The 19,803-nt window shown below is 46.3% G+C and overlaps 1 protein-coding gene across 2 annotated transcripts in view; it reads right to left on the bottom strand.

Annotated features, from left to right (window-relative positions):
• Nucleotides 1-19,803, bottom strand: part of hectd4 (HECT domain E3 ubiquitin protein ligase 4) — an 84,682-nt gene that overhangs the window by 41,593 nt on the left and 23,286 nt on the right. Inside the window, exons 18-38 of one of the 2 annotated variants that reach the window (XM_080766945.1) lie at nt 18,131-18,253; nt 16,548-16,672; nt 16,110-16,263; nt 14,971-15,074; nt 14,142-14,346; nt 13,500-13,619; nt 11,845-11,949; nt 11,059-11,222; nt 9,974-10,219; nt 9,112-9,304; nt 8,851-8,955; nt 8,640-8,728; nt 8,339-8,511; nt 7,092-7,227; nt 5,847-5,991; nt 5,007-5,173; nt 4,463-4,609; nt 3,203-3,387; nt 2,663-2,816; nt 1,317-1,600; nt 153-342 (exon numbers count right to left, since the gene is read on the bottom strand). In XM_080766945.1, the coding sequence (XP_080623071.1) occupies nt 153-342; nt 1,317-1,600; nt 2,663-2,816; nt 3,203-3,387; nt 4,463-4,609; nt 5,007-5,173; nt 5,847-5,991; nt 7,092-7,227; nt 8,339-8,511; nt 8,640-8,728; nt 8,851-8,955; nt 9,112-9,304; nt 9,974-10,219; nt 11,059-11,222; nt 11,845-11,949; nt 13,500-13,619; nt 14,142-14,346; nt 14,971-15,074; nt 16,110-16,263; nt 16,548-16,672; nt 18,131-18,253 (3,314 nt within the window). Of the gene's footprint in view, nt 1-152; nt 343-1,316; nt 1,601-2,662; nt 2,817-3,202; nt 3,388-4,462; nt 4,610-5,006; nt 5,174-5,846; nt 5,992-7,091; nt 7,228-8,338; nt 8,512-8,639; nt 8,729-8,850; nt 8,956-9,111; nt 9,305-9,973; nt 10,220-11,058; nt 11,223-11,844; nt 11,950-13,499; nt 13,620-14,141; nt 14,347-14,970; nt 15,075-16,109; nt 16,264-16,547; nt 16,673-18,124; nt 18,254-19,803 lie in introns of both variants that reach the window. The other variant, XM_080766944.1, reaches the window with a different exon arrangement.

Here is a 19,803-nt window from a genome sequence, read left to right on the forward strand (position 1 = left end):
CATGAAAGTGTTTGAAAAGTTTTGAATAATTTAGCTGGGGGTCCTTGGGGGCACATTTTCATATTGGGGTCCACGGCCAAATATATCAATTTCGGCCGTCCTTGGCATGAAAACATTTGAGAACCACTCAAGGGGATAGAGCTGAATCGTACCTGAGCAGCGGTTGCAGGACCTCGTGAGATGACTGGTCCTCTCTCTTGTGGATGAAGATGGACAGCTTTCCGTCCACGGCCTCGCCCTCCTCCCCGCCGTCCTTGTCGGATTTCAGAGCTCCTTTGGAACTGGCCCGGGACAGGCTGGTGTCGGGCTCCGATGAGCTGGGTGACAGCAGTGTCTGGCAGCCTGCCACAGAACATCACAGATCTGATAAATCACTGTTTCACAAATAGTGGGCCAGGTCCCATTTACAGTTCATGGTGCAATGTTTATGAGTCGAGTAAAAATCCCATTTTCTTTTCCTACATTTAAAAAATATACAAATATTTCAAAAGTTTTTACTATTCTTTATTATATTATACTTTATTTATATTACTAACCACAACGGTGGCTATTAAAAAGAGAGATGTGTTGGGGTGAGTGGTGGGTGAGTCGCTTATCACCGCGGCTTCAGTGACAGTGATTTTGTAGTTTTCCCAACCAGCAGTGAATAGGTTATCACCTAAAAACTCTCACTTTGGTTCCCAAAGTGGGGTCTGGGGACCCCTAGGAGTCCTTGAGGGCGTTCCAAGGGGTCCCCAGCTAAATGATAGTTATGAACCAAATGGACCCTTATGGGTCTGTAACTCTGAGAGTTAAATTAACTAATTTTACAATATAAATTGGGTCTCAGAGATAGAAATGCCATTTAATGCACCCTGGGCAAGACCTAAGCTGAAAAGTTGCGGGAAGTTGCGGGATTTTAGCGGAAGTGAAATACTTGATGCTTTACAAATCAGTTTACATTCTCCGCGAATGAAACAAGTGTTGTGATTGGTCGGGAAAATATCGTATCCGGGGGAAATACATTTGACGGCTGTTCCGGAGGATACAACCGCCGATAGCTTCTCTGCCTTAGGTTGTGACCAGGCTTTTCTTTTCGCAGATAAGTAAGCCTGGGACCGAGGCTACATTTAATGAGGGACCATAGCCTAAATGCATGTACTGTAAAACTGGGGGTCCTTAAAATTAAACGGGTTGAGAATCACTGCTAGAGCCGTACAGATCTTCTCTGATGGGGGTCCTTAGAATATCTTTTCAAATGGGGGTCTGCGGGCTAATAAGTGTCAATTTGGGGGTCCTCGACATGAGAACGTTTGGGAACCACTGCTACACAGTACCTGGCACCACGTAGTCGGCCAGCTTGGCCAGCAGCAGGGCAGCGATGCGCGAGGCGGGGTCCGTGGCGTCCTGCTGCTCCAGGGCGTCCAGTGTGCTAATGGAGTAGCTCCAGGAAGGGAGGGCCACATTCCCACAGTCCTCCACGCTCATGAGGGGCAGCGCGGCCCGGCACAGCTGCAGGATGATCAGCACCAGCTTGGGAGAGGGTCTCTGGTCCAGCAGCAGAGACAGCAACTTGGACACGCAGGCCGGCTGGCTCAGGATGGCTTTGCCTATGTGGCTCCTATAAGGAAACAGTAAATTTTGTTATAATTACTGGGGTGCATATGTTTTCTGTACTCAACACAACGGTGCAAACAGAGTAGAGTTCTCAACCGGCCTGAAAATTAAGGCGCGGCCATATCTGTTCCGGCCCGAGGCCGGCCCGACTAATTAGCATACATTCCCAAACGACCCTAAAACGTTGGGTGGGGTCGGGTTTGGGCAGAATTTGATAACTCGTGAAATGCCAGCACCATCTTCATAATAGATAAATACACAAACAGACAGACCAGAATTAGTAGGGCTGTACTAATTTAGCATACATTTAGGTCCAAAAAACATCGGGTCGGGTTCGGGCAGAATTTGAGAACTCTATAAACACCTGGACAGGTTATTGTACTCAACAGTACTAACATAAATGACCTGGACAGGTCATTGTACTCAGCACAGTACCAACTGTTTACCTGGACAGGTTATTGTACTCAACAGTACTGTACTAACATAAATGACCTGGACAGGTCATTGTACTCAGGACAGTACCAACTGTTTACCTGGACAGGTCATTGTACTCAGCACAGTACCAACTGTTTACCTGGACAGGTCATTGTACTCAGCACAGTACCAACTGTTTACCTGGACAGGTCATTGTACTCAGCACAGTACCAACTGTTTACCTGGACAGGTCATTGTACTCAGCACAGTACCAACTGTTTACCTGGACAGGTCATTGTACTCAGCACAGTACCAACTGTTTACCTGGACAGGTCATTGTACTCAGCACAGTACCAACTGTTTACCTGGACAGGTCATTGTACTCAGCACAGTACCAACTGTTTACCTGGACAGGTCATTGTACTCAGCACAGTACCAACTGTTTACCTGGACAGGTCATTGTACTCAGCACAGTACCAACTGTTTACCTGGACAGGTCATTGTACTCAGCACAGTACCAACTGTTTACCTGGACAGGTCATTGTACTCAGCACAGTACCAACTGTTTACCTGGACAGGTCATTGTACTCAGCACAGTACCAACTGTTTACCTGGACAGGTCATTGTACTCAGCACAGTACCAACTGTTTACCTGGACAGGTCATTGAGCAGACTGAGCACGTCCTGTAGTGCGTCGTTTCCCGCCGCCTGGTTGCCACAGCACTCCGTGGCTCGGGCCAGGTGATTGGTCAGCAGGCTGGACACCTGCCGCGCCAGACCCGAGTGCACCGCGTCCGTCGAGCCACCTTTGTTTGAGAAGCAGTTGAGAATTGTTGTGATATGACAAGTAACATATTAAATAACACTTAGCGGAAAAACAATAGCGGAAATAGCTCTACAAGCTCAAAACATGTCGCATGGTGACACGTTTTGAGCTTGTAGATCTGCCATTTCCACTTTTTTTTTTACGTTTTTGAAAGTATATTGACATTTTTAACATGGAAACAATTATGATGACTATAGAGGCTATGCGCATGCTTAAAGTGAATGGCACATCGAGTGGCAAAGCAACAGGCGTTGCAAACGTTTTTTGCCACTCAGTAGGCATTCCTGCATAACTTCCGGGTTTGATGATGTTGTCACGTGCATACCCTCTAAAGCGATTATGAAAAAAGAAAAAAAAATACAGTACCTTCCACCTTCTCCCACTCGATGCAGCGGTTGGCCAGCACCTGGAAGGCAGCCCAGGCCATGGTGGCCACCTTCTGCTTCTTGGTCTGTTTCTCGTTGGAGCTGCACTCCCTCTGTCCGCTGAGGCTGCACAGACGGTCCATGAGCTGCACCAGACCGCTGCGCACCAGACACTGCTCCTCACTCCTATAGGGGGTGGGAGGGAGGAGTACGGTAAGGGGCCTATTCATACTCCAGGTTTAGGTGTTGAGGTCACCTCGTCATCACCTAAAACTGGAGGTGTGAATAGGTGCCTTAACACATTTAGACCTTTGGACGATTCATTAAAAAAATCTTCTAAATCCTAAAAGTATGTCAGTGGTGCTCAACCTTTTTCATGTCAAGGACCCCAAGAATTATCTGTATTTGGCCGCAGACCCCCATCTGAAAATATGTTGTTCCAGGCAGGGTGGTCTGTGGTGCGGAAAACACCACGTTGACGCGGTTGTATCAATGTGCCCTGCGCAGCTACTGCACTGCTGTTGCCCTGCAACGTACGTATCATTCACTAAACTCACCCCACACAGCCGTCAGGTTTTTTTTGTACTACTGAATCTGACATAGTGGACTACCGAGTCAAATTAGTGTTAACTTTTTACCGTAGGTTTTACTAGTCAAGTCTCCAGTGAGAAAAGCATAGACAGATTGGCGCTTGTCGTATCAGCAACAACGTGGCTACACAACAGATGACGTTATGAAATGCTACCTGCTGGCCAGACTGAGTAGCGAAGTGACAGAACGGATCCACGGCTAGATATGACAAATAAGTTATAGCTTACATACAAAGAAACTGCTGACACATTTATAAATAATAATTTTATATTTCCAAAGAATTTTAACATAGTCGAAATAGCTGATCTACAAGCTTACAACACGTCTTGTAGATCTGCTATTTCTGCTATTTTTGGGAAAAGTTGAAATTTGTATGAACATTTTTCAACGAGGAAACGATTATGACGATTATGCAAAATAACAGCGATTATCTCAAATAATTGCAATTATGAAATAATTGTGACAGACCTATTTAATCCATTACCTGCTCAACGGGTTGCTATGCAGTGAGATATGCAATGAATACTTGTAGATCAGCTAGTGATTAGCTAGCTATTTTTGCAGGACACTGATTTTCTGCAAACTGTTAGGATTAAGAAGATTGTTTTCTGTATCGGCCTCAGTTTTTGATGCAGGGTTAATCAAAATGACATCCAATGAATGCTCTTGCCTGGTGTAGGGAATTGTGCACAGCATTCCAATGCTGTTGGCACAGGCGATGGGATAGCGAGCGCAGAGAGACACCACAGATGTCATGGTCTCCCCAAAGGCCTCCTGCACCTGCTCAACCATGCCACCACAGGTCAGCTCTTCAATCCTGAGAAAACACGTCATAATGTTATGGAATAATAAATATTCAAACATCTCTCTCCTCATTTCTTGTGTACTTTACTATCAACAAAGGCATACAAAGCCCCAAATATAAATCTTAACAAAAAAACCATACACACAACTTTTCATCAATTAAAAACAACTCCAAACTATTTAAAAAATGTATAATACCATATATTTCCAAATAGTAGCCCTGCCTCAAATAGCCACCTAGTTCCTTTTAAACACCCGGGGTCCAAATCCCGGGCTACTATTTGGAAAAATACGATATGTAGATCTGCTATTTTACACTCCTTGGCAAAGGCCTAATGTCTCATCTAAAAGGTTTGGGGGAAGTTATATATCTGAGTGACATCTAGGTGTATTGCGTGTTGCTCTCGCACCTGGGGCCGCCTTGCAGCACCATGGTGACGGGCCCCACCAGGTGCGTGACTCCGCCCACTCTGACGGCGGCGGTGAGCAGCTCTCTCATGTGCACCAGCGCCTGCTTCCGCGTGCTGCCGCGCCTCCAGCGTGTCTGGGCCGCCGCCAGGAAACTGCTACTGGACACCTGAGGAGGAAGCAGGGGTCAACATGTGTTTATACTACTGGACACCTGAGGAGGAAGCAGGGGTCAACATGTGTTTATACTACTGGACACCTGAGGAGGAAGCAGGGGTCAACATGTGTTTATACTACTGGACACCTGAGGAGGAAGCAGGGGTCAACATGTGTTTATACTACTGGACACCTGAGGAGGAAGCAGGGGTCAACATGTGTTTATACTACTGGACACCTGAGGAGGAAGCAGGGGTCAACATGTGTTTATACTACTGGACACCTGAGGAGGAAGCAGGGGTCAACATGTGTTTATACTACTGGACACCTGAGGAGGAAGCAGGGGTCAACATGTGTTTATACTACTGGACACCTGAGGAGGAAGCAGGGGTCAACATGTGTTTATACTACTGGACACCTGAGGAGGAAGCAGGGGTCAACATGTGTTTATACTACTGGACACCTGAGGAGGAAGCAGGGGTCAACATGTGTTTATACTACTGGACACCTGAGGAGGAAGCAGGGGTCAACATGTGTTTATACTACTGGACACCTGAGGAGGAAGCAGGGGTCAACATGTGTTTATACTACTGGACACCTGAGGAGGAAGCAGGGGTCAAACTAAATGAAATTGTATATTCAAAAATCTGTGACTAACACTGAATTTCCGACACTGGTCTACTTACAGCCTGATCGGGCGTAGTCCCAATGAAGGCGAAGAGCTGTCCCAGCAGCACGCTGTATGTGGGCTTGTCACGGCTGTCCTCGATGGCCAGGGACTGCAGCAGGGTGAAGGAACTGCTGCGGTGACTGGTCGGGTGGTGGCGCCTCCTGGAACATTAGTTGAGCATGCACAAATTTAGGGACGGCCCTACAGTAGACGAGTGGGTACTAGAGAGTAGAGACTGAGGCTGTTTGTAAATCCGAAGGTTGCTGGTTCGACCCTTAGCTTGCCCACACTATACACGTCAAAGCGTTCATGAGCAAACCTCTAACAGCTCTAACCTGACTCCACCAGATGTGGGGCGGTATTGATTCACAAGTTCACAATGGGTTCGCTCAGGGCTGGGCGTTGAAACCGGCCGTGGCGGGATGGACCAATCAGTGGCAACTATACGGGCAGGATCTTGGCGAGACCGGTTGTGACGCCATCGAGATGCACCTGTTGCAATTGTATTACCTATCGCCTTAAAATTAGAAAATAGTCTTCTATTCTTGAAAGCAAGCGAAGACATAACCTACATCCAACACGATAGTGAGGGGTGGGCTGGGTGCAGTACGAAGTACTTACTACTTAGTATATACTAGTCATTTGGTTAGACCAGTCATTAGTCCTACAACTACAACCTATCTCAAACCCTCACCCTAACCCTAACCTCCCACGGGGCAGCATACCTAAACCTAACCTTAACCCATGTCTAACCAATGACTAGTCTAAACTAAGTATGCACGCCATGAGGTTTTCTAAAAAGTGTTGAACCTAATGCTATCAGGGGTTCAACACTTTTGTCATTCACGTGGGTTGTTTACTTTCTTGCGGGGGCAATTACCATATGTCATGTAATAATATGATTGACGGACGGTCCCATCCAAACCTATCACGTAGCTTGGAAAAAGGGACAGCTTTCTTTTAGCAATTGGTCTACAGAGATCCCAGATCGAAGTACGTTGTGAAACAAATGTGATTGTGAAGCAAGCGTCTCTGGCTTCAGTCAGGTTAAAACAGCTCCCCCTGTGTGCTCCTCTGAGCAGCCCTCTGCTGGGTGAATGCAGAAAAGTAATTTCCCTAAAAATGAGTCATGAGTCATGAGTGTTAAGGTCACAAACCCAGGACATTGAGAATGTGTGGTGTGTGCATTAAGCCAACAGAGCCATCAAGGTTTTTGTTTTGCAGATATGTTACCAGAACAAAAGAAAAAGAAGACAGAAACCTTTGAGTGGCGTGTGTGAACTCCAGGTCCTGGTTGGCGATCATCTCCAGATCAGAGGGAGCAGACATGCTGCGTAGGAAGACTGGCTGTTTGACCATGGGGTTGGTCGTCTTGGCGTCCGACACAGACTTTGAGGCTGGGACAGTGGATGAGGAGAATATCAATATTTATGCCTGATTTAGGATACGGTCACTTACAGCAGTGGTTCTCAACCTTTTCAGGCGGTGACCCGCAAAGATGATCATATTTGAACTGGGGAATCACCCCCCCATCAAGCACTTGGAATTGTAGGAGTTGAGGCAAAATGACAGAAGCTCAAGCTTGGTTTCATTTTATGCTCTTGAGAGTTAAATTATTGTTAAACATCTGCATTACTTTATTTACAAGAAGTACACACAATTAGAGAATGTAGAAGAATTGTTATTTTTGTTAGTTTGCCCGTTATCTCTCCTAATGGTACCAACAAAATATTATCCAACGATAAGAAAATATCCTTTAGCGAGCCTATATCTCATCAAATGGTGGTCCGTGCAATCACACCCACAATGGACGATTGGCATGGAATAGTCCTGGATATCTTCAAACTGGAAAAATTAACATACATGTTAAGAACTAGATTAGACAATTTCTACCAAATTTGGAACAACTGGATAGTGCACATTGCCCCCCTGAGAGCGGACTTCGTGTGATCTCACTGGTTCATTGCCTGCTGTATGATTGTATAAAATGTATAAGACACCTCTCCTCCTCTCGTGGTCGAAGACCAAAGCTGTATTGTTTTTGTCCCCCTCAGCATAAATGTATATACTTTCGTTTTTTGTCTTTTTCGGTTGTTGTTGTTTTTTTTGTTTCCTTTGTCTGTCTTTTTCCGCCCACTCTTTTCTTTTTGTCCTCCTGAAATGTACAACCTGAAGTGATTGCCTTGTCTGTCCCTGTTTGAGTGTGGACTTGATGTCATAATATGACATCAAGTCCACACTCAAACAGGGACAGACAAGGCAAGGCAATTTTTCTACATATTATGTAGAAAAAGGACTATACAGAGACATTGGAGATGGAGCCACATGGAGGGGGGATGAGGGAGGGAAGAGGAGTGGAGGAAAAAAAAGAAGAAATCTTTGGAATTACTCTTGTGTCATATGTAAAAATGCTATATGTAATGTATTGCTCTCTCCAAATATATAAAAAAATGTACCTGGTCCTGGCGTACCAGCGGGCGTGCTGTTCAGACTAAGGTTAAAATGTACCTGGTCCTGGCGTGCCAGCGGGCGTGCTGTTCAGACTCCTGTTGTGAGGACCGATGGTGACGTGCAGAAGCAGCTCCGTGCGGTTCATCAGGCTCTTCACCAGAGCTTTGGTTTTAGCCAGCGGGGTGCTGCTCTTCAGGTGGATGGAGTTTACATCCTGGAAGAACTTCTCCCTGTCGGTGCATTCAGATAAAAGACAGCGGAGACCGGAGTGAGTAGTCCTTCCTGGTAATTGGACAATATACCTCAGGCCAAGAAGCACACCCCCGCTAAACAGCTGTATTAATTTGAATCGATTTACCTCAGTGCAAGGACAACATTTTCCAAATCGCTGAAGTCGAGGGGGACCTCCTTCAGGGAGCACAGCAGTTCCAGCTCCTTAATTTTGTTCTGGGATAAACAAAACGATAAATCATCAGCGCCGCCCGCCACGGCCCACGCTGCACATAATTAGGAGAACGATGGCCGTACGGTGGCATGCAGGCAGCGAGCAGTGACAGCAGCACACGTACCTCAAAGAAATGGTAGTCGTGGAAGAACGGAGCATTGTTCTCCAGCTTCCCCTGCTGGGCCTCGTCCACCTCATTCTGCCACTTCTGTTCCAGTTCCGCTACGCTCTGAAAGGCAACACATACACAGGACACAACTGGAACCAAGAAGGATGGAAGATTCTAACCTAATCACTGTCGGTCGGCCCCTTTTGTGGGGCGTGGAGACATTTTTATGGGTCCCTTATTATTTGGTTGCTATATTTAGTTTTTAACGCCGTTTACCTGCAGCTGGCGCTGCATGGCGTTGATCTTCTTGAAGGTCTCCGCCATGATCTTGCAGACCAGGTCGTACTCCTCGGCGTGCTCCTCGCGGTACTGGAAGTTGACCAGCGACTGCAGGCCGTCCACCAGCGTCAGGTGCTTTATGACACACGACACGATGACCTCCTCCATCACGTCTGGCCTGATCACCTCCCTGACAAGCGGGATTAAAGTACATCTTCATACCGGACACGGAGGTAACCACACGAATACAAACATTCTTTATGCTATGCCAAGAGGCTAGCTTTGTTCGCTGGAAATTAAGGCACTAGTGGTTTTGGTAGAAGCTGCTGTTCCTGTTATAATGGCCCAGCAGATGTCGTTATTTTTTTCATCTTCTACTGGTGTCAAGACATTGTAAGCTCAATGTGACTCAATTAAGCTTTTGGTCGAACTTTACACTTGATTTCATTATCTTAGTAAACCTTTTCCTAAACACTTTAAATCATCATGATATGTGTTTAGTAAATTATGGTCACATTAATTTTAAAGTTAATGATAAAGTAGGCTATGTTTCCGACCCGGCCTCGCTGCGGTACCGGCCAATAGCATTTGTTTCCGTTGCATTTCTGGACCGGATAGAGAAAGACGAGGGATTTGAAAGCTACAGTCTGTAGAAACCAATGGCGTCACTTTGTCCATTTCGTTGTTCTATGCCATGTCATTAATCATTATAGGCATAATTTATAGCCTGCTGTACGCTGGTGTCGTGTGGTAGATGATCTGCAAGCTCACAACGTGTTGCAATGCGACACACTGTGAATCTTGTGATCAGATATTTATAATATGTATAATTCCATGAACAGTACACGACCAGACTTACTTAATGCTGGGACGGAACTGGGGTCGAGCCCTGCCGGACACCTCCCGTAACCTCCCCATGATGCCCGGAGGCAGGCGGATGCGCGGCAGGTCGAAGTAGGCCCCCGGCATGAGGCCCGGTGGGGGGATGAGCACGTCAGAGGGGTAGGTGAACTCCCGGTCCTCGTCGATGGTCAGCGGCAGGGGGGAGGGGCTGGGCGTCAGGGCTGGAGAGATGGCACCGTTTGCCTCCACCTGCCATTGGCACCTGGACGCAATCACAAGGCCAAATACTGTTTGTTGTTGTTGTTGTTGTTGCTGAAATAGCAACCATTACGTCAAAATATAATATATAAACACTATTATATAAAATAATTAAATTAAAAACTATTTGTATAAGTCTGACTCTTATAATGAACTCTGTAGTGATTGCTCTATCGTCTCTGTCGAGTGGAAACCTCCTATGTCCAAAACCGTTACTTTTCAGGATTCAAATTCAAGAACAGCAAAAAGTAGCAGATGGTCAAACTCAAAACGCTTCGCGCCGCATCTCGAGCTTATAGATCTGCTACTTTTTATGCTTTTGTGTGACAATGTAGTATGATCAAGTATAGTATGATCAAGGCATTCATTTACGAACAAATATGGAGATAAGAGGTTAATAATGCTCGACAACGTTATTATGACACGGCTTACACTTTTCATGTAGGGCAACACGAAAGAAACCTAACATGATTAGCTGAGCTATATTGAATTGCACAGAGCTTCATGGGTTCTGCTTCCTACATGACAGTGCATGGTTTGTCCCGATCAATATCCCTTGCTTCAGTGAAGGCTCTGTACTATGTATATATTAATTTTTTTATTCATTTTTTCCATTTTTTTCACCTTAGCTTTGAACCACTTTAACCATTATTTTAAACTTTAGCTGTTGAGAAATAGTGTCGCTCTACGAGCTTGTAGATCTGCTATTTTTGAAAAATCTTGAAAAAGTGTGCAAATCTTTGAATATATATTATTTCACAGCAACTCATATCTTTAATTTACTTTTTTTTTGTTGAGAACCACTGACATACGATTAGGATGTAGAAGGTCTCAATGAGTCACCTTTGGAGCAGCTTGGAGCAGAGCAGATCGTGGCAGGCCTCCTCCTCCGGCGTCACCTCTGGCCCGTTGTACAGGATACGGAGCATGGAGCAGGCCAGCACCGACAGGCCCAACGCCAGGTCCGCCAGGAAGGGAAGCCCCCCGGAGACGTCCTCCGATGACTCCTGGAACAAACACATGGCGGGATGTCAGGATGAAGCTGGAGCTGCTGATCACATTATTACTCCACTACCAGAATCAGAATAGGGTGGATGACGTGGTGTCTTGGTTGCTAGGGCCGGGTTTACCAGCGCTCCACTTGCCTCCACACGTCCACAGACTATTCATACACTGTACGAATACGCAGTACACTGCCAAGGTTCTAGGTTTATTATATAATACAGTTAATATAAAACACATTATTCAGGCACATTACAGCCACCTGTTTTGCCCACTAGGACCACTCTACGCAACGTCATCAAACGGCGACACGCACCTATGGTAACATCATTCTACAGGAACGGACGTAGAATACGCACATCTACAGGCCGGGTGCTGGGCTAAAGACACTTCAGTAGATGATGGATGGAGCCCGCACACCATATAGGTACAAAATACTTTCTTTATTTTCGCTTCGATCTTCATCAGGGACCTGATGAACCCGATATACCTATATGGTGTGCGGGCTCCATCCATCATCTACTAACATCATTCTACAGGTTTCTGCATTACACTTTTATTCATATTTTTTCCTTTATTTATTTTTAAATAAAAGCGAGACAAGCATCTAGTGGTAATAATAGGTACCTGAGCTCTGACGGTGCAGGAGAACCCCCACATGGCTTTATCGGGGGTGTTGTGTTCTCTGCCACTCCTCATCTCGAAGGAGAAGGTCACGGTGTCGCCCTCCACCTTTAGTGCAGACACAGATTACCCCCCAAATGATTCATATTTCAACAGATGGGAGGCGACCACTTGGTTTTATTTTTCCTTGCTTCACTCAGGTTGTTGAATCGTGGGGGATAGGTTAGCTAAGAGCGCCATCTAATGGAGAAACAGAAGACGTCAAAAGACGTCCGCTGGCTGAGCCAGGCGCATGCCACATATAGACTCTGGCCTGACAGCGCGTTGCGTGTTCGAGTCCTGTTCATGACGACATGTGCTGCATGTCTCTCCCTCTTTCCTGTCAATCTTATTTGAAATTATCAATAAAAGGCAGAAAAGCTTAAAAAACTAAATAAAATAAATAAATAAAATGTCCGTGGTAGTGAGCGCCTTTGAAAAAACAACTGTCCTTGGTGGTGAGTGAGAAAAGGTCTTAAAAAAGGCCTTAAATTGTCAATTCACTGTAATCTGGGACCCCCCACCCACCAAATAATGTGGGGACACCCTCCACCCACCAAATAATGTGGGGACACCCTCCACCCACCAAATAATGTGGGGACACCCTCCACCCACCAAATAATGTGGGGACACCCTCCACCCACCAAATAATGTGGGGACACCCTCCACCTACCAAATAATGTGGTGACCTCCCCCCCTTACCCACCCACAAGTTGAGAACCGCTGGTGTAGCTGTCTGTCTGGTTGTCTCTTACCTTGACCAGGTCTTTGGGCCAGCCTGTGCCCAGAACACTGTCTCTTACCTTGACCAGGTCTTTGGGCCAGCCTGTGCCCAGAACACTGTCTCTTACCTTGACCAGGTCTTTGGGCCAGCCTGTGCCCAGAACACTGTCTCTTACCTTGACCAGGTCTTTGGGCCAGCCTGTGCCCAGAACACTGTCTCTTACCTTGACCAGGTCTTTGGGCCAGCCTGTGCCCAGAACACTGTCTCTTACCTTGACCAGGTCTTTGGGCCAGCCTGTGCCCAGAACACTGTCTCTTACCTTGACCAGGTCTTTGGGCCAGCCTGTGCCCAGAACACTGTCTCTTACCTTGACCAGGTCTTTGGGCCAGCCTGTGCCCAGAACACTGTCTCTTACCTTGACCAGGTCTTTGGGCCAGCCTGTGCCCAGAACACTGTCTCTTACCTTGACCAGGTCTTTGGGCCAGCCTGTGCCCAGAACACTGTCTCTTACCTTGACCAGGTCTTTGGGCCAGCCTGTGCCCAGAACACTGTCTCTTACCTTGACCAGGTCTTTGGGCCAGCCTGTGCCCAGAACACTGTCTCTTACCTTGACCAGGTCTTTGGGCCAGCCTGTGCCCAGAACACTGTCTCTTACCTTGACCAGGTCTTTGGGCCAGCCTGTGCCCAGAACACTGTCTCTTACCTTGACCAGGTCTTTGGGCCAGCCTGTGCCCAGAACACTGTCTCTTACCTTGACCAGGTCTTTGGGCCAGCCTGTGCCCAGAACACTGTCTCTTACCTTGACCAGGTCTTTGGGCCAGCCTGTGCCCAGAACACTGTCTCTTACCTTGACCAGGTCTTTGGGCCAGCCTGTGCCCAGAACACTGTCTCTTACCTTGACCAGGTCTTTGGGCCAGCCTGTGCCCAGAACACTGCGACTGCCGTACCCCAGTGTGTTTCCTCCGTACTCGGTCACCTTGCGGCTGTTGGTGTTCGGCCCGGCGTAGATCACCAACTGAAAGATCAAAGACGCCATTCAGTGAGGGCCATTAAGGCTGTCAAATATGTAGAGTGTTCGGATATGACACAGAAACGATTAAAGAATGTGTTTGATGAGGCCATACTGGGAGCAGTGGAGCCCCCCTGAACCTAAGAAAAGTCGTAGATGTTCTGCTCCGAGTTTGTCCCTCCACCCCCTTTTACTGTAATAACTTCAGTAGACTGACAACATTGCAGGAGTCCAGGTGTTACTGTAAAATCCCATTCCCACACTCACAAATAACATGCGTCTTTATGGTAAGAGTTTGGCATGAAACAAACTAGCTGATGACACACACACACACACACACACACACACACACACACACACACACACACACCTGTACCTTGTCGTAGTCATACTATAGTCTGGTGTGTGCTGTTGGTGTACCTTGTCGTAGTCATACTGTAGTCTGGTGTGTGCTGTTGGTGTACCTTGTCGTAGTCATACTGTACTGTTGATGTACCTTGTCGTAGTCATACTGTACTGTTGGTGTACCTTGTCGTAGTCATACTGCGAGGAGCAGCGTGAGTCGAAGCGTAGGTACAGACAGCGTGCTCCCGGGATGTGCACCGTCTCTTTGAACTTGTAGTTGTCTCGCACCGGGTGCACCGTCTCCACCGTCTTCCCTGCAGCCCACGGCGCCGGGATCTTCAGCCCCGTCAGGAAGCCCGGCTCCTCCCGCTCATCAAGTATTCGGAAGCTACAAGAACAAATCGACGCAACAAGAAAATGATGCGTGTTGTTGGGAGAAAACTGGCTTTAATTACACACAAGCCTTGAAACTCCTTTAGCCCGAGGCCGATTTTAGAAATGAGAGACAATGTGATATATACGGTAACCTCGCGTCACCAGACTTTCGACCTCGGAGGAAAGCCTGGTTTGTGTTCCAAAATCGCCTGTGTGATCCGATGAAGAAAAAAAAGAAAAAAGAAAAGAAAAAAAGAAGGCATTTCTTTGTTTTAGTCCCCCCTGTTTGTTTTAAGTCTCGCCAGTCGCTACGAGTTGGAATAAAAGATGGATATACAAAACAAACTATAAGAATCCAATCCAATCCAAGAAATACTCGAAGAAACTTCAAAAGCATCAAGGCTTTTATTGGGTAGGCCCTGGCTTTTATTGGGTAGGCCCTGGCTGTTATTGGGTAGGTTCTGGAAGGTAGTTCCGTCTTGATAACTAAAAACCAATGACTACAACATGACGTAAGTTATCATCCACTCCTGACCGGCTCAGAAACCCGGAAATTGTATGCGTACCAGGCGATATATAGCAAAAATCTAAAATGATACAGATGCTTTCTCGGATTGAATGAGTTAGAAGAGCTTACTTGTCATCAGAGGTGGACGCCTTTGCTCCCTGTGTGAAGGAGCCACCTATCACTGGAGATACATCAGAGAAAAGAGGAGACTGGGTCTTCAGTAACAGGGCGGTCTAGAAAACAGGTAGAAAAGAGGAGACTGGGTCTTCAGTAACAGGGCAGTCTAGAAAACAGGTAGAAAAGAGGAGACTGGGTCTTCAGTAACAGGGCAGTCTAGAAAACAGGTAGAAAAGAGGAGACTGGGTCTTCAGTAACAGGGCGGTCTAGAAAACAGGTAGAAAAGAGCAGACTGGATCTTCAGTAACAGGGCGGTCTAGAAAACAGGTAAAAAAGAGCAGACTGGGTCTTCAGTAACAGGGCGGTCTAGAAAACAGGTAGAAAAGAGGAGACTGGCCCGGGCGGCTGGCGTAGCCGTCTGGGCACCTTGGCTGGTGATCCAGTCTGGCAGTGTGCCGCGGGTTCGACTCCCGATTCTGACGGCCTTTACTGTGTGTCACCCCCCATCTCTCTCTCCCCATTTCCTGTCAGCCTACTGTATACCTATCGCTCTATAAAAATTAATAAAATAAAGGCGAAAGCCACAAAAGATATCTTAAAAAATATATATATATATGGAGACTGGGTCTTCAGTAACAGGGCAGTCTAGAAAACAGGAGAAAACTAACAAAAACTCCAGATCTACAAGCTCATAACGCATCACATTGTGACACGTTGTGAACTTGTAGATCAGCTATTCTTTTAGTGAAGAGATTTGGTGTAGAGACTGTTTTACTACTGTAAGTCTAGAGGGTTTAAAGTGGTTGAAGGACGACTTTTATATACAATTGGTCCTCACTATTTCTCATGATAATATGGTACTATTTTATGTTGAGCATTAGTGAGGACCAATTATAAGAAGAAGGGGTTGAAAATGGCTGAAGTCGTCCATCCATTGTCCAGAAGTGTGCGACCTGGCTGGTGTAGAGGACCAGCTGCACCTGCTGGGGCCTGTCCTAGTCCCTCCTCCAATAAAGCCCAAACCACACCAGTGGGTCGGGTTGGGACAAAACGTTTACCTTAAAAAACGTTTTGTCCCAACCCAACCCTTTTGTGTTTGGGCTTAAGACCACCCACCTGTCCTTAGTCCCTCCTCCTATAAGACCACCCACCTGGCTGGTGTAGAGGACCAGCTGGACCAGCTGGGGCATGAGTGCGTCGGCCAGCGTCAGGGTCTGCAGGTTGGGGTGCATCAGGGACGTGAGCAGCACGGGCAGCAGGTGGCCCAGCATGGTGGCTTTGGTTACCTGCTCCAGACCTTTCAACCTGCATGGCCGGGTTAACCAAGACAGAAAAACACTGAATTATTATATCGTCGCTGTCAGCAGTGTTGCGTTTGTCGATTATATATATATATATTTTTTTATCAACAAATAAAAACTAGACTAAAATGTTAGGGAGGGAATTGTGGAGATCGGCTATTTTCATCATGCAACCAAGTGTAAATCAGCCAAGTGTAATCTGGCATTGCGACGCCATCAACGCCTGCCGACATGAATGGACCACTGTAAGCGTTATAAACATGCAATAATGCATTATTAGCAGCCCACCTGGTTTCCCTGTCAGTGATGTCGCTGTTGATGAGAGCGGTGGTCACCTGCTGCAGGGTCTCCAGGACCTCGTCGCAGCCCACCAGGATCTTGGTGGCCAACGACAGGATGCTGCTCTGAAGCTCCTGGAAAAAAAACACAAACACTTCCGTAACACAAATCCACACCAAGGCTGTATCCGTACATTTTAGGTAATACTACCAAGCAAGCGCACACACGCATCAACATAAAGAACAACTTCAGCCTCACGTCTAGGGATAAAGATAAAAAAGAATAATAAATAAACAAACGTATAGATTGTGTTGTTCTTTGCATCTCTCATCAATACCCGCCACAATCAATACTTACAAACTGCACGTGTTTGACTGGGAATCAAGTAAGTATTGCAGAGGTTATTGATACAACTGCATTAAACACAGATTATTACACTGTGCTGTGCCGTAAAACAGTGGTTCCCAACCTTTTTTTCCTCAGAGCCGTCCCTTCCTATATTTGTCAAAGGCCGAGACACACTTTTTTCGTGCCCTTAGTTAATACTGTACTAATACTGTATACTGAACATACTAAACATTGCTGTTCCTTGGAGTGGTTGCACCACTCAAAAACAGCTGATCCATAAGCTCACACCACGTCGAATCGCAACACACTGTGAGCTTGTAGATCGTCTATTTACTCAATTATTTGAACGATGTTATTAATGTGTGTCCCACAGTGTTACATGTAGGAGTCGTCTACTATACCATGTTTGTTAAAAGCTACAGGATAATATAGTCAAGTTGGAGCGATCACATTGAGAACATTCAGGCAGACACTGGATGAATGCAAATCATGATTTTTGTGCCACTTTTGAACTAGCTCCAAACAGACATGGCCTCAACCCCCACCCCCACCCCACGGGGGGGGCTCAGACCCCGGGTTGGGAAACAGTGCTATGGAAGAACATCCATGTCTCCCATGGCGTCATACTCTCACAGATTAGAGAGAGAGAGAGAGAGAGAGAGAGAGAGAGAGAGAGAGAGAGAGAGAGAGAGAGAGAGAGAGGGAGAGAGAGAGGGAGAGAGACGGCCAGATGGGGTCTACATCAGTGGTTCTCAAACTTTTGTCTCAGGGCACCCCTGTAAATAACTTTTTCATCCAAGGAAGGCACCCGTGAATTACATTGTTACTTCTAGTCATATAAAGTATAACTATTATATTATAATATTATGGTACGTAAATATTTGTACATATACATTTTTGCCCCTAAACTTGAGAGAATAGTAATTTCTGTTACGACAGATTGAAAATAACTCCATACTTGACATTTAACCACTTGAACCCTGAGGGGAACATTCGACAGAAATAGCCGATCTACAAGCTCACAACGCATCGGCTATTTTTGAATAGGAGGTTTGGTGGCCCATCTCACTATACTAAATATAGAGGGTTTAAGTGGTTAAACCCAGTGATGCTGAAGAACTCCAGATATTGTCAAAGTATTCCAAGGCGCCCCTGGACGGGCGTCACAGCACCCACTTTGAGAACCAGCGCTCTACATGGACAGGCGGTGGTAGGGGGGGAGTTGTAAGTTTGTTTACCTGTACCTTGATTGTTTCCCCCTGCAGGGAGTTGTCGCTGTCGTCGCCATCGTCCGGCCGGATCAGAACGCTGTTGCTGAGGAGGTGGTTCTGGACGGCCATGAGGTAGCGCAGGCTGGGGGAGACCGCCTGCACAGTGGGGAGGACAGGCAAAACAACCACTTAGCCCATTTAGACCTGAGGACGATTCTAAAAAAAGATTCTTCTAAATCCTGACAGTTTTCTGAAAACCCTATGTTTCTATGTCAGTGGTTCTCAACCTTTCCAGAATTATCTGTATTACTATTTAGCCAGAATGGGTTAAGCTGCGGACTTGGATGGTTAGAGCGGCGCGATTACATACAAAGTCAATGCAAAGACGATAGTTGCAGGAACGGGAGCAGCATGACCTGGTGCAGCACAAACGAGATGACCCGAGGCGAATATATATTCAGGTCCGAGCGCTTATTTTAACACTTCTTTTAGCTAAGGACATGTATAGAGACGTCCTGGGAATATAAACCACGGGGTGCTAAGGACGTGTATAGACGTCCTTAGGTCTTTTTATTGATATAAAAAAAATATATATATACCAGTATATATATATTTTGGTTGTCCTTTCCTTCTGCAGTGTACAGTGTGTTTCGCGCACTGCCGTTCACTTCCTTGTTTACGGACTGTCTAAAGAGGACGGGACGCGAAGACCGTAAGGGCGCCGCCATGTTGCTCACATGGTGCTCCATGGAAGGAAAGAAACATGCGCAGTTGAGACCAAGGAAGCTGAACGAGGAAGTCTTGGCTGCATATAGCCCATTGTGCATGTTTCTTTCCTTCCATGGAGCACCATGTGAGCAACATGGCGGCGCCCTTACGGTCTTCGCGTCCCGTCCTCTTTAGACAGTCCTTGGTTTACGCCAAGGAAGCTTTGAGAAGGAAGAGAAGTGGTCACGTGACTGGGCTGTGCCATGACACTTTCATGGACCCTTTCATGCATGGAGCCAAACTCACACCGGAAGTGTAATGAATACATGGCAGTGAATGGAGCCGGCTGGACCAGCTCATAACAAACTTATTTATTTATTAACAATTGAGACCTTTGTCATATAATCGGTTCAGGAATATAAAAGATATATCACAGGTTGTTTTCTAATCACTTACTTTTCGATGTGCACAGAGTGCACAGTATATCATTTTATCTGAGGATCAAACAGCAGCAGGTATCGTTTCTGTCTCCGAAGTATCGCGAGATTTGTCTGACAGACAGGAACCGGTGGGAAGTCTCGCGATACTTGGTATGTTGTGCTCTTTACCTCTATACAAATTACACAGTGTACACATCGAAAAGCAACACAGCAGACAATAATGTGTTACATGTCTTCTGTTATTTTCCAGAAGTGATTACTTTACAAAAGGTAAAGCTCTCATTGACTCCAGTGCATTCTGCCAAACTTCCGGGTAGTTTGGCTCCCATGAAAGCGTCCATGAAAGTGTCATGGCGCAGCCCAGTCACATGACCACTTATCTTCCTTCTCAAAGCTTTGTTGGTTTACGCCTCCACTAGAATGGCTCGTTACTCTAAATCTAGGGAAATCTCCATGGTTATGACCAAAAGCGCAATGTTCTGTCTTCATTTCTGACTTCAGCATGCATCTCGTTTGGAATATAAACACTTCTAGAGAGACTTTAGAATAGATGAATCA

Source organism: Protomyctophum bolini (genome assembly GCF_963924005.1).
Source record: "Protomyctophum bolini genome assembly, chromosome: 6".
NCBI classification, from domain to species: domain Eukaryota; kingdom Metazoa; phylum Chordata; class Actinopteri; order Myctophiformes; family Myctophidae; genus Protomyctophum; species Protomyctophum bolini.